Source organism: Solea senegalensis, linkage group LG9 (assembly GCF_019176455.1).
Source record: "Solea senegalensis isolate Sse05_10M linkage group LG9, IFAPA_SoseM_1, whole genome shotgun sequence".
Taxonomy (NCBI): domain Eukaryota; kingdom Metazoa; phylum Chordata; class Actinopteri; order Pleuronectiformes; family Soleidae; genus Solea; species Solea senegalensis.
Window position 1 is genome coordinate 16117778 of NC_058029.1, and position 15271 is coordinate 16133048.

General features: G+C 38.5%; 2 protein-coding genes across 3 annotated transcripts; both read left to right on the forward strand.

Moving 5' to 3' along the window:
• The first annotated feature begins 248 nt into the window (after window positions 1–248).
• smg9 (SMG9 nonsense mediated mRNA decay factor) lies at window positions 249–8800 on the forward strand. Of its 2 annotated transcripts, none has more exons than XM_044033953.1 (13): window positions 249–662; window positions 1674–1748; window positions 2096–2330; window positions 2427–2524; window positions 2636–2748; window positions 4436–4547; window positions 4964–5059; window positions 5160–5236; window positions 5722–5828; window positions 5924–6031; window positions 6457–6582; window positions 6667–6811; window positions 7308–8800. In XM_044033953.1, the coding sequence occupies exons 1-13, from the start codon at window positions 516–518 to the stop codon at window positions 7384–7386; spliced, it is 1518 nt and encodes a 505-aa protein (XP_043889888.1). In that variant the 5' UTR covers window positions 249–515; the 3' UTR covers window positions 7387–8800. The 2 variants fall into 2 exon arrangements, with proteins under 2 accessions (XP_043889888.1, XP_043889887.1); XM_044033952.1 differs by having other exon boundaries at window positions 250–662; window positions 5151–5236.
• Window positions 8801–11979: 3179 nt separating this feature from the next.
• On the forward strand, window positions 11980–14745 carry LOC122774576 (urokinase plasminogen activator surface receptor-like). The gene is made up of 5 exons (XM_044033982.1): window positions 11980–12134; window positions 12392–12505; window positions 12595–12741; window positions 13703–13813; window positions 13900–14745. Exons 1-5 carry the CDS (start codon window positions 12092–12094, stop codon window positions 14100–14102), a joined length of 618 nt encoding a protein of 205 aa, XP_043889917.1. The 5' UTR covers window positions 11980–12091; the 3' UTR covers window positions 14103–14745.
• The last annotated feature ends 526 nt before the right edge of the window (window positions 14746–15271 follow it).

Sequence of the window (15271 nt, forward strand, 5' to 3'; positions counted from 1 at the left end):
AAATATTATAACACTGCATTATTTAAGAAAGCTTACATCTCGTGTTGCTATTATCGCCCATACATTGCTAAATTTTCACAGTTTAATTGGTCCTTGAAGTGTCAGAACCAAGTGTGGACTATGATGTTTCTTAACGACTTCATTTACTAGACGAACGAGATCGTTCGATTGAATGCAGGCGTTTTTTCAGGCGGGTGGAGATTATTCCAGCTTGTTGACATTGGGGAACCGCACCGACGGTGGAGCTTCACTGTCATGAAACAAGCGCACCAACGGGGAACATTAGCAGACAGGCTCAGCGACGTGAGGATGAAGCACAAGGATGTTATCATTATGGATAAACACGAAGTAGAATATTGATTCAGGACTCTTGGCTGAGAGCAGATTTTGTGTTGGTTGGATATTTTAAGTAATCTTGAACTCGACTCTGCGTGTGCTGGGGTCTTAAGCTTTTGCTAACTCCCTGTTGTCATCAGCTGTGCTATTGTGACTCAGTGGTTTATTAGAGTGGGGACATGTCCGAGTCCGGCCACAGCCAGCCTGGGATGTATGGGCAGGGACGCAGGAGGAGGCGGCGCCGGGGAGACCGAGATGTTGGACTCCCGGGGCAAAACCTGTCTGGTCCCAGCCGGGATCGAGAATATCAACCGAGAGAACGGAGGGTAAATGCAAACCACTGTATGTATTCGGTGTCGTTTTGACGGCTGCTGCAGCTTTAACTCTTAATGGTTCATTTCCATTAAACAATAAGTTAATACCAACATAGTTTAGGGGGAAAAAAATCACAGTTCAGGAAATATAGAAAAAGGAGAAAAGCCATACCTTAAAAATACCAAACATATGGCATACATTCATTGCTTTTTGTTTTTAAGTGACTTTTGTTTCAGTCAGAAGAAATTTATAAAATACTGCTAAATTCCCAAATGAGAACAAGTGAATTGTCAATGAACATGTATGGAATTAGGCAAGAAACAGAATTACATTTAAAATGGACAAAGGACAAAATCATACAGATTCAGATTCCATACGTGGGTTCTCTCCGGGTTCTCCGGCTTCCTCCCACAGTCCAAAAACATGCAATGTGGGGATTAGGTAAATTGGACACTCTAAATTGACCGTAGGAGTGAGTGTGAGCGTGAATGGTTGTTTGTCTCTAGTTGTGTGGCCCTGCGATGGACTGGCGAACTGTCCAGGCCAGGGTGTACCCCGCCTATCGTCCGATGTAGCTGAGATTGGCACAGCACCCCCCGCGACCCTCTGGTGGAGGATAAAGCGGTTAGATGATGACTGACTGACTGACTTTATTTTTAAAGTCACAAGACCAGAATATAGGAAAGTTTCATTGTGTGTTTTATAGAAAGAGCATTTTACATCTACACACAACACATCTTTCCCCCCACAATGTTACTATATACTCGAGTGAAATGTTGCTGTTGAAGAAGAAACAACTCTGCCATGAAACAATTACCTAATTCTGGAGTCCATGCCTTTTTTTTATATGAGGAAAAAACAGTTTTTCCTAAAGGAGTTGGGGCAGGAGGGGACGTTGTCAAGTGCACAGAGAGTATAGCAGTCTTAAATAACATGTTAAGACCCAATGTGAGTTATTCTGCTATTTTATGGTGTGAAATTCTACATTTGAGTTGTAACTATAACTTTGTGTATCTGTTCAGGATGGGAGTGAGGATCCGCCTGGTCCACTCATTCAGAAAACCCCCATCATTCTTGCAAAGCCTCCAGGGGAAAGGGTAAGTTGGGTTGTGCCATATTTTAAAATCTTTTGTAGATCTCTTTATTGAACACAATTCTGCTTTACATGACATTTGGACATTCAGATTTACTTTAGTAGCATTTTACTTGCGGAATAGGAATATATATTAGTGTGCCTGCAGTAAATGAAATAAAATGTTATATTTTTTGAATTTGCCCACAAAACTTGGCAGCAGTTTGATCTCAATATATTTCTTTGGCAGATTCTTATAAGGCAATTTTTTAACAATATATCATTATCCACAGCACCACAACAAGTTACAACATGTATTTATTAAGTCCCTTTACCTCAGTTCCTGAGATCAATGGACTTGTTCTTTTCCAGGCCAAGCCATCACAGAATGCACCTGTCAGTGGAGCTCCAGTCTTGGAGAAGCCCATCATGCTGATGAAAGCCAGGGATGATACAGGGAAGACTGGGACACCTCCAGAGGCAGCAGCTCAGCCCTCTGGTCCTGGGCCCTCTAAGATGGAGCGAGAAGGACAGCGACCTACACAGCCTGTGTACCAGATCCAAAACCGAGGAATGGGTGCCTCCGCATCTAGCAGTGCTGTGGATCGTGAGTAATTGTGGATTTAAATTAATGGAGAAAAAAAACAAAACAATTGAAACTGTGTTGTAAATGACAACTTTATTTTCTATACATGACTTCCAGCCATGGTTGGACAGTCTAAGCTTCTTCCTCCAGAGAAGATGAAGCACAGCATTAAACTTGTTGACGATCAGATGAACTGGTGTGACAGTGCTATGGAGGTGAGTAAATGTTTGATTATGGAGGAGCCATTGTTTTAAATATTTTAACACATTTTCCATGTACGGCACCATTACTCAAACAGAGTTGCTTTTCGTTGTGATACCTTACAGTATCTGAGAGACCAGACAGATATGTTGGTGGTGGGAGTTATAGGCCTTCAGGGAAGTGGGAAATCTACGATCATGTCACTGCTATCTGCCAACACCCCTGAGGAAGATCAAAGGTAATGTTATTCAAAACACATACACACTGAGGGTAAAATTGGTCATAGCATCTTAAAAATAAAATTTGAAAAGATGCTGAGAAGACTTTACATACAAAGCAATACAACTCAAAATGCATTACAGGATATAAATACAAGGAATAAATATGAGCAAATCTAATAAATAAGACCAGGGGTGTGAAACGTACGGCCATGTATGGCCATTAGAGTCTAATCATAATGTGAAATACTATATTTTTCAGTTTCAGATACCTGTGGCTAATTGGGCCTTTGTAGATTCATTGGGATCTGTACGTTGGCATCATTTTATTGTTCATAATATGTTTTGATACTTAAGATACTTCATTATATGTAAAACAAAGGAAGTCCTTGTTGTTGTGTAGGTTATTATACCATTATATTACTGGCCCACTTGAGATCAAATTGTAGTGTATGTGGCCCCTGAACTAAAACGAGTTTGTCACCGCTGGCTTAGACCATGAAGAGCTTTAAAAACTAATAAATCAGTCTTAAAATTGATGCTGAAAGCAAGGGTAAATTAGTGCAATGACTTTAAAATTGGTTGCTAATTTTAAATAGCTCAGCTGTAGCTGAGCTATGTTCTTCATTGGGAGACTGGAAAAAAATCTTGACAGTAATCAATTTTGCAAGTAGTAAAAGCATTTGTCAGAGAGAGAAATGGCCATAGTGTGGTGAAAATTCAGTATTTCCTATTACATTTTTATTTGTGAGTCTTAATTGCAAATGACTTTATGAAGAGGACAACTGGTACTGAAATTAAAGTCCAGTAAAAGTTACTGTTTAGTCCATAGCACAGATTTTTCTTCACTTAACGCATCATTACAGAAGAAGATAATCTCAGTCTTAGGTAGTCGAATGTTTTAATTGTCGTCGAGATACATTGCGTAGGTGCAGAAATTAGCTCTTGTTTCTGTTTAAGTAAAGTAAAGAGCAAACTGTTAGCACCAGTTTGTTGTATTCATATTGATCCGCTGGAAAACGATTGGTGTTGCAAAAGTAGCAGAATTCAAGTAATAGAAGAACTAATATATAGTTCAGTTCTATCTATATTTTTCTTTCCTTCTAACATTTTGTTTTTTAAAACCGCATACTAAAAAGTAACAGTACTCTTTCTGACCACACAGTGGCAATATAGCAAACCCACCTACTTCTCTATAGTCTTGAGGTGTATTTCACCTGTATACACTCATCATTGTTGTTCCTAGAGCTGCAACTAACGATTATTATCATAATCGATTAATTGACTAATCGCTTGGTCCATGAAATGTCAGAAAATGTTGATCAGTGTTTGTCAAACCTTCTCGAATGTCTTGTTTTGTCCGCAAACCAGTGATTCTGTTTTTAATGATTTCTTTGTAATATGGAGCAAAGAAACCAGAACATATTCACATTTAAGAAGCCGAAAAAATCAGAAATCTTGTGTTAATCATGAAAAAAAGATTCAAACCAATTAATCAAAATAGTTGACGATTAATTTAGTAATTGATTAATTATCGATTTATCGAGTAATTGTTTCATCTCTAGTTGTTTCAGAGTAAAAACAAACCTTTAAAACTATATTTTAAGGTATGTGACTTGCTTTGACTCATTAAGGTACACTTTGATTGGTGATTTAGGGCAAACTGTGTCCTTTGCTTGGAATAAACATGCATATTTGTTTGCACAGGAGTTATGTCTTTAGAGCCCAGACTCCAGAAATCAAGGAGAGAGGAGGGAACCAGAGCACAGGAATTGATTTCTTCATCACACAAGAGAGAGTCATTTTCCTGGATACTCAGGTAAGAATGAAGCAATTTGGATACAGAGCCTTTTCATTTTGTTAGTGCTATTCTCAGTCACTAAGTGATTTCAATGTTTGCACATGCAGGTGCACAGTTTCTCTTCCTCAAAACACATGTATTTATCCTGGAAATGTGTCTTACCTGCTTTTAATTCCTGCAAATTAGGAAATGAAATAGAGAAGCAGAACAGTGGGCAGTGAACCACTGAATTTGACATGATTTTAAAACCTAATTTTTAAACACTTTTTTAACTGCTTATTTAATTATTGACTTACATTTTCTGATTTTATGGGAGGTATATTTGACAGATTTTATCCCAGTTACCAGTAACATTCAGTTTTTACCCATCTGGTAACTGAATGATAACACGGAAACAGCCAAATTGTGTCTAAATGTCTCGCTTGTTTCATTAGCCGATGCTCAGCCCATCTATTCTGGACCACCTCATCAACAATGACCGGAAGTTGCCTCCAGAATACAACCTCCCTCACACATATGTTGAGATGCAGGTGAGCGGGCAGTGAGCAGTGTGTGAAGCTGTGTTCTCTCAATGTGCACTCTTTGTCCTACTTTAATTTTAAATGACTGTTGAGTTATCAGTCTCTCCAGATTGCTGCCTTCTTGTTTACTGTGTGCCACGTGGTCATTGTGGTCCAAGACTGGTTCACCGATTTAAACCTCTACAGGTTGGTACTTGTTATTTGGGATTCACTTGTTTAATACTAATAACCCAGTGACTCGGTACAGAAGGAGAGGCCAGCTTTCAGTAATAACTGACAATAACTTGCATGTCCCCTCCTCCAATTGGAATGTTGAGTATTTCAGCTTGTATCTTGAGAGGAAATTGGTCTTTTGCTTTTTCAAAATCTTAGTAATGTTATTCTTTCCACTGGTATTGTAAACAACAAATGCAGCCAAGTCTAGGCCTGCTGAAAATGGCTACCAATGTCTTTACTTGTCCAGTACAACACTCTCCTTTCATGACCAATTTTCAAAGTTTAGTGATGTACAGCAACCAATACACCTTTTTGTTCATACATTGGAATGTACTTAACCATAAACAGGAATAATCCATTATCATTTATCGTCCACATTGATTACTATACACTCATGGATATTGACCCTGGTTTGCAGATTAGCACACGGAGACTATAATGTTCTGTTTGTGTAGGTTTCTTCAGACTGCTGAGATGCTGAAACCTTCCACTCCGTCTGCAAGCCATGACAGTACGGGCTCTTCAGGCACTGATGATGGAGCAGAGTACTATCCTCATATAGGTCACTTTGTTACACAGAAACACCAAACACAGGCTCACTCGCCAACTAGACAATAAACTAAAAGTCTGTCTCTCTTAAATGTCTTGTTCTTCCAGTGTTCCTCCAAAACAAAGCCAGACGAGATGATTTCTGCCCAAGGAATCTGAATAACATGTACAGAGTGGTGGATAAATTAATGACCCATTCCCATCTCAAGTACAAAGGTGCATAGCTATATGAATACTCCACTCACATTTAAACCTGTGATTTTTGTTGTTGTAGGTATTATTCTTACTCTGTTTGGTTGTCATAACCACAAAACATGTAACATTTGTATGCTGCGTCACTGGGGCGGACTGCTGAGTGCAATGTTCCCACCTGTCGTTACACAAAGCAAATCACTTTCTGTGTGCTGCGCAGGAATGCATCTGAGTGACACAATCACTAAAAAGTGCTATACTGAGACATGAGAGAGTGTGATGAAGAGCTGATATAGTCTTAACTAATTTGACAATTGTTTGAATGTGACAGAAATGTGTTAATTTTTAAAAGTTGTATTTATAGTCCAAACCTCTTATTTTTACTGTAATTCTTTCTACAATGAATCATGTCACACCTACACTCATTTAATGATGTGGTTTGTCTTCAGGTACACTGTCCATGCTAGACTGCAATGTCTTCCCTGGACTGAGAGCAGATTATCTGTCGCCTGAGGTCAACATGTTCCTACTTCCTGTGCAGGAGAATGATGGGGAGGATGGTCTGACTAAAGCAGGTTAGAGAGACTTCTAATCATCTAAAACTGGGTTGTCCTTCTGTAAATTTGTACGGATTGATCATTTAATGCCACCATGTTTAGGGTCAGGAACATACCCGCTCTTTTCCCTGCTCCCGGGGTACAGAGGACATCCTTCTTTCTCCACCATGGTTTCAAAATTGCGCAGCCAAATACTGAGCATGCCAAGATGCCAGCTGTCACACACAATCCTCACTGAGAAGAACTGGTAAATGTCACGTTTACAAACATCACACTTATCAGAGCACTTTTATTGATTAATATTATCTTGATTTATCAACCACTAATCGATAGCATAGTTTTTTTTTTTTTAGTCTTTATGGTATCCCTTCTTATTTGTTTTTCACAACAGTGAAAACACTATTATTATTACTAATACTCTCTCTCTCGACACAAAATGTAACCCCTGAAACATTTGAAGCATATTACGAATAGAAAAGTAGTAATAAATTAAGTGTTCATACTTTAAATCTTGGTTGTGTACTTTTCTCATCTTGGCGATTTTTTATAGCAAAGGCACAATTTTACTACATTACAACTATTTTACTGAGATTTCAAAGCAGATGTGCTCGTGTAACAGCACATTTGTTTTGGAGATACACACCCCTTATTTATAGAATTTTTCATTCACTGCCAGTATTCCCAGCCAATGTTGTTTTGCGAGTATGATCTCTGGTATCCAACGAGGTTTTCTGTCTTTGCAGGTTTCATTATGCAGCTCGCATCTGGGATGGAGTGAAAAAGTCGTCAGCGCTGTCAGAATACAGCCGTCTGCTCTGCTAACACCGCGGTTGAATTGCCGTTGTATGCAATAGTGGTGCGGACTCTTGTGTGCGGTTTTCACGTCACATAGAGTAAAATGTGGTCCCGGTAGTAGAGGCTGCCAAGTGAAACACAGGAGCATGATATGTGACGAAGAGTCAACCTTAATGCAGGATGATGCCACTTTGTGTGGACTTGTAGATCCTGCAGAGTGTTCGCACACAGAGAAAGGTACCTATGCTTGCCCTTCAGCAGTAACGGCTGCCTGCTGTTTGGCAGTGGCTCAAAAGACAAAATATTGTCTGTACATGTCCAAAAACGTTTTTTGTAAGGCAGTATTGCCATGTCGCAACAATTTTCACGGCACACACATGTCTGAGATGGATATATTGCTTGTGGGTTCTTTTTTTTTATTATTTTCTTTGAAACAAGACTAAAAAAAAGTATTGTTTACCAGTTCCTGATAAATAAAAGGAAAACATCGGGTGTGGATCTTAAACTGCTGTTTTTCATTGCACAGGGCTGTTGTACTTTGCCAGGATGGGGCAAGTCACTCACAGCCACATTCTTTTACAAGACAACAATAACATTTTAATATGAATACAATTATTCGAAAAGAGCACACCCTCCTTTGGCTTTGTAACATGACCGACTCTCCCCTTATCCCTCTCCTGCCTCAACACGTATCTGTACCTACAGTCACATAGTATTTATACTATTTTACTGTATGTTGTACTTTGCCTATAGAAAATAAAGCATTTGTTCAGGGAACCCCTACTAAAAAGCCATTATAAGGAGAAACCAAGTACAAACACCTGTTTTTTAGTCCACAGTAGACGTGCAGTGATAAATTGATTAAGTGAATTAAGCAGATAATTTCTCTCTGTTTAGACTGTGCATTCAAGATGATCATTGGCATCATGTGCTCATTCAAATAACTACTGCAGAGGAGGAACATGGGCTTCGATCTTTCCTGTTCCGTTCCCTGTATATGGCAGGATTTGGGTAGACACATTGGTGTATTGCTAGTTTGGCAACCACCTCCAACAAACGCTGACTAGCAGGGCAACCTTGCCTTAATCTACAGAACGTGTTTTGTAGATTATATTATAGATTATATTATATAAGAACATGACAATGTACAACAGCCTCTTCATGATAAATTGAAGAGTTACATCTGTATATGAAAGTGGGTGTGCTTCTTCAGTCTGATGGATGCGGTGTGAAGGTATTCAAAGCAGTTAACGTCTATTATGAAAAGTCTTTACAAATCTTTTTACAAAAATTTGTGCAAATGTATTTTAAAACAACTCTGAAAGAAGTAGTATCTAAAGTATCTCTTACCTCAGAGTTTGCCTCAGTGAGTTACATTTCTTCCGCTGACCTGCCTCAAATAAACAGTATTTGCATCTTGCAAATAGAATTAAAAGCTTTATAAACTTTGTCAGGGTTTTCATAGACATTTGGGATCCTATGTTGAGTTATTTTGTGAGCATTCTGTGCGACTGTAGCTTTTGCTAGATTCGCTGGAGGTCGAATGCAGAGGTCTGCGAGAGCTCCATCGTGAAGGCATTTAAGAACGTACATGACAAAAAAACTTCACATTTAACTTGAAATGTTGGTAAACATAATATCTCACAGAGAAGCTACTTGTCTGAACTTGTTAACCTTATTCAGGCAACACTTGGGGGTGCATTCCAGATACACCCTCGATCAAAATACCAGGCACACAAGCAAGGCAGAGAAGAACCACAGTAAAATTCTAAAGGCATATATTCTCGTATGGAACATATATACTTCAGGATGATAAAATATGAACAAATAACATGTAACATGTAATACGTTGACACTGATAATGCTGAGTACTTTTAAATATTGCACAGAACACACATATTTTGCCACAAGTGATTCAGTTCCTGGAAAACCCTGAGGGAAAAGACTCAGTCTGGTGATGTGAGTCCAGGGGGTCCTGTATCTCTACAAGAGGTCAGGAGGAAGAACAGGCTGCTGCTGTGGAGACCAAGAAAATAACTTTGAAACAAACAAAAAAACAACCCAAGGGAACTTGAGTAAATAACGCAAAATTAACCTTAAAACCTTACAATTCACAAAAATTCAGTTGAGCTCCCAGCATGATGACTCCTTGTTCTGTGTGTGTGTGTTCTGTACAAAGTAAACTTGCAAGTGTTTTTTTTACAGGACAAGAAAATGAAAATAAAATCAATCTGGCTGCAACAATCCAACTTTTTTTTTTTTTTTTTACCTCTGCACTAAGAGTGAACACATTATTAATCAGATTGCAGCAGTTTAAAAATATACAACCTAGTCTATATACCATATACATAATGCATTCATTCATACACGTTGGTATTTTTTCTGTGTTCACTCAGGTCAGAAAGTCTATGAACACATTTAGAGTAAATATTACTGTTATTATTATTATTGTTACAATTAGGGCTGTCAACAGACTCTATGATTATTGATTATTCACAGCAGATAATTTTGGACATGAAATATTAGAACAAACAGGTTTGACCAGGCCAAATACACCTGGTTAAGTGTCTTGACGCCTCTCTTTAAACCACAACATAATAATAAATCAATAATATGACGAATCAGCTGAAATGACTTGGATAAAAAGCCTCGGAATGATATCTAATTAAATCATGACTATGGCCCCACCGTCCTGGTATTAATAAAGTTATGCCAAAGAAAACCCGCAAGGACTTCTGTGATAGCCTCCACTGTGACACAAATGTATCCTTCAAACGCATGAGTAGGAGTCAACAATTCCTATGGCAATTGGGACATTGATGTATTATAATAACTGGATAGAGCCCCGCCCCCTCTGCCCTGAAAACATTTTTCCTCGTGGTACTGCAACAAAAAATACTCATGCTGCCCCAAAAGCAATTTTCCCATCGACCAAAGAGAGACGCCTATAAAACAGTTCTTTATATTCTATATTTTTAATCAACGGAGTTTCATAAATGTAAAACCTTCCTAAAGGCCATAAAAAGCAATTAAAAATCTTTTTACCCAGAGTGACGTCACCGCCGTGTCCGCGCACACCAAAGCGCGGCCATGTGGCGTCAGGGAACCGTACGATATGAAAACTTTATGGGAAATGTGAATAAATTAAGGCATTACATTTTTATTTTTTTAAATATTACATCAAAGCAGGTATTTATTCGTTGTCCATTATCATTTATTTGAGAGTGCCATGCTGCAGTTTATCACTTTGTTCAGTCATCATTCGTGACATCATGACACAGGGGCGGAGCAGGTGACGGTGCAGAGGTGTACTCTTCCTAACAGATATCTAAATACAAATGAAGTCAAGGAAACATTATTCACAAAATCTATTCAGTTAAAGCCTATTATTAAAAACAGATTTAAAAAAGACATGGAAGAAAACTGCACTTTTTGTAATGATTGCCCTGGAACTGCTCCTTACTTGTTTTGACATTGCCCAGATGTGTGTGATGACAGGAGGGTCTTGTTTGACAGAGTGAATATTTTAAAAATAACATATAGTATAGTGTGATTTTATCCATAATAACATTATGAACCATTTTGAGTTGTTTTGGAAGAATGTGTTGTGTGGTGAAGTATCTGACTCACATCCCTCCCTCCCTCCCTCCCTCCATCCATTAGCTAATCTAATTCTTATTTCTGTATATCATGTTATGAGGCTGGGAAGACGAACAGTCCGGAATCCATCACTCTGACAGCAAGCAAAGGACCAAATGAGTTGAGTTTAGTCTTATATTTCATATATTATATGAAATTAGAATGAACGAAGGGAGGCTAGATTTGATGGGGAAAATCCAGGTGTTTTCTGGGACAAACATGTTGCTATTGTTAAATTTGTTGTCATGCATTGTAAATTTATGTTCAAAAGGTAAAAAAAAGCACGAGAACATCAGCCTAGGATGTGAAGACTGGGAGCACATGTACGAAATTGATGATGTAAGACAGGTGGTTAGGGAAAACAGGGGCTGAGTTTTCTAGGATTCGGCTTAAACTCTGACTTGCAACAATAACGTCCTCTTTGTTCTATACAAGTCTTTTTCTGCACCATTATCTCATCACCTGCCGTTATTTAAAGAAGGAAGGCCCGGTAAACGACAGTGGCCTCTCTGAAGATTCATCGTTTCATCATAATGTCAAAATTTCACATTCATTATTGTAAATACTCGTTCTTCACCGCTTTTAATAAGAATTCAAGCAATACAGTCTTTCAAATACTCTGAGAAAAAGAAAGTCAGAATTCATATGAGTTCTGACCCCCAGCATGAAGATAATACTACTTTTTTGTTTTATTTTGTTTTCTTCTATGTATATATCTCCTGTCTGTACGTTTTTACCATGTTGTTTACTGAAGCTATGTTTCGTACACTAATAAAAAAGATAAAAGAGTGAGAGTGAACAAACGGGCGGTGCCCATTATGGAAAGCTGACACGGCTGTTGTTGATGTGAATGAACTCCTCTGCGCAGTCTAAAATGGAAAGGTTTTGTTTTGACGATAAAACGAAACCCTTCGCCCCTCACCTCTCTCTATCATCAGCTACCATCTTTCAGTTTCACTTATCACTCCAGAAGTATTGCAGTAAGTGAACGTGAAGGAGTGGTGCGATGTTGGAGAAGACCACTCCTCCTATGAAGGACTACTTATAAGCATGACAAATCGAAAACAAGTCAGTTGTCTCCTGCTATCACGAAATGCTTCTCCTGCTGATCTTTGGGATAGTGCTTCTCCCTAAAGGCAAGTGTTTTTCCCCCCTCTTTTATCTGTTTTAAAAGAAATCTGATACCTCTTATAGAAAAAAAGGAATGTTTTACTTTGACAAAGCTGCTCATGACATGAGTCATTTAAGGTCACTGCTCAAATAGCAATGGGTGTGGACCCTATCAGAAAAGGGCTTTGTGTTATCCTGTTGCCTATCTGTGTTGTATACTCATTTTCCTGACAGTCGTTTGCTGTAATTTTGTTCTTTTCTTTTTATTTTTTTGTTTCATCAGCCTTTGCCTTGAAATGTTATGAGTGCTTACCTGGACTCTCAGCATGCACAGACACACCCAAGGACTGTCCATCTTCAACTCATTGTTCAGCAATGAGAGTCATTTCATACGCAGGTATGGCATTTTGAGGTGCATTGTTGTTGTGAAGATGCCCTTCAGTGGAACACTAAAACAAATTTGTTGGTTTTTTTTTGTTGGCGCAGGTTCTTCTAAACTTAGTGAGCTCAGTATGAAAACCTGTGCTTTGGCTGAACAGTGTGTTGAAGGCTCAATCAACTTTGGAGTCTCCAAAACAGTGCTGTCCACCAAGTGTTGCACTTCTGAGTTATGCAACAAGCAACCTGCCCCTGGTAAGTTACTTTAATATTGATAACTATTCATAAACACTAACCTTGTCGGGACCAGTAGTTCTCATGGAGACCAAAACCTGTTCCCATTGAGGCAGAACCTAATTTCTGAGGAACTGGTAATATTTGAATTGTGGTTAGGTTAAGGTTAGTCATTTACTGCTTATGGTTAAAGTTTGAGATAATGCTTTGTTTAGGCTGTCCAAATGAATAGAAGTCAATCCAACTCCAATACAACTTTATTTATAAAGCACTTTAAAAAAACAACAACAACAGCTGAAACAAAGTGCTGTACATCAGAGATAAATAAGACAAATAAAATATAAAAATGACATCATAAACCTGACAACAAACAATAAAACAGTAAAATATTGTAGAAAGTTTAAATACAACACAAGTCATACAATAAAACTATAAAAAAGATAAAAACCAACGTCTCATACTGGGTCGAAAGCCAAAGAGTAAAAATGGGTTTTAAGATGTGTTTTAAGAGTGGACAGTGAAGGGCGTGTCTACAATCTGTTGTTCCACAATCTTGGTGCAGCGACCGGAAAAGCTCAGTCCCCTCTGAGCTTCTGTTTAGATTTTGGTATCTGCAAGAACAGCTGATCAACTGATCTCAGAGACCGGGCGGGAGTGTAAGAATGAAGCAGCTCAGAGAGGTAGGGCGGGGCAAGACCATTTAAGGATTAAAAAACAAATAAAATGTAAAGATTAAAGATTTAAAATGAACTCTAAAATGCACAGGCAGCCAATGGAATGAGGCGTTACGTGTGTTCCCTCTTACGTGCGCCAGTTAGAAGACGTGCCGCAGCATTACAGTAATCTAAGCGAGACGTAATAAACGCATGAATTACAGTTAATGTAGCGTCCTTAGAAGAATAGCTGTGCAAACCTGATATATAAATAAAGAAACGCCTCCTTATACACATTAACAATGTACAGTATATGTTCAATGTTACAGACCCCCCGAAAAACAATCCCAATGGTAAAAAGTGCTACCGCTGTGATGGAAAAACATGCACTGGAACTCTAAACTGTGAGGGGAACGAGGACTACTGTGTATCGTCAGAAGGTAACAGGCCTACATTCTTCTCAGGCCTACATTGTACTTTGTCCATCACATCAGTCACTCTAGAAGGTGTATTCTCATTATTTCAGTGGACGTAGGAGGTAACAAGATGACCATGAAGGGCTGTGCTTCCAAATCCTTGTGCTCGAGCAAGGGAAGTGCACAGATAGCAGAGGGCCTTGGATCAGAACTGAGCTGCTGCCAGGGCAACTACTGCAACAGTGCCGGTGCTGCTATCGCTAGCCTTGTGATACTGGTGGCACCACTGATCTCTCTGGTCTTATTCTCTTAAAGTTCTTCAAAAGCAAATGCAGTTTCTTTTTCTTCTTCTTCTTCATTCTCTTCACACATTATGTTAGAAAGTAGTGGCCGAGACTGTGTAGCAAAGAGCAAAGAATTATGGAGTAAAGGCTGAAAACAGCTTCTCTCCAGTCTTCTTTTAAGGATTTTTTAAAGGTTTGTCTAAAAAGATAAGGCTTGACGATGCACTGGAGCAATAGTTACTTAGTTAGGATGACAGCGCCTGCTCCTTCACTTCTGCTTTTGGTCTGCTAGTTAGTTGAGATGTCTTGTCTTCCCTCTGTGCAACCTTTGTGTGATGAATGAGAAACTAGATCATTTAGCAGCAAAGTATAAAAATATACTAAAGGTCAAAGGTCAGCGAAGCAAGAATGGAGCTGAATTTTGGCACACTGTACCCAGGAAGAATATTTCCTGTGTTATAAATTAAATAAGCATGTTTGCCAAAAAGAGGGATGGAGACAATAGTCTGGCCAAAGATTTTTTAGATCTGAGCCCGAGAGTGGCTCAATCTGTAACTTTAGTAAGCCTCAAAATAAAGCTTGTTGCCTCGCTAGGCTGAATCTTCACATCTGCCTTCATCGTCCTCATTTTCTCCACAACATATGATGAATAAAAGGATTTACTGATCTGTATTGATCTGTTTTCTGTGTAATTTCTCTTTCATCCAGGTCTTAGTTCTCCAAAGGTTATTAAATCAGTTGCATATTAACTTAAAGGTTTCATAAACTTTTTGCTTTTAAAAGATAAGAGAGGGAAACACAGCAAATTAATATTAGTATGAATGCTTAGTTAAATGATATCTGACTCAGCCAATGCCCGCTGTTGAAATACTGTACGTACACAACATGTCAATATTACACAGTTAAAAGCTAGAATGCCACTAACCATGTGCTAATTAGTTTTTAAGCTACTCATTCTTATTTCTCTTATTTCACATAGTGGTGCGGTCAATTATTTATTTATTATTTTTTATTTTTAGGCACAAGATAGGATGATGAGATGTTTTTTTTTATTATAGGCAGATCAGATCGAACTAATTTTCCAATGCTAATTTTATAACTGTGAGGAAACATGAGGAGCAAAGTGGGGATTTTCTTTTAATGGGAAACAGCACCATCTAGTGGACAGACGGCAGGAAAACGCCAATATTGATTTGTG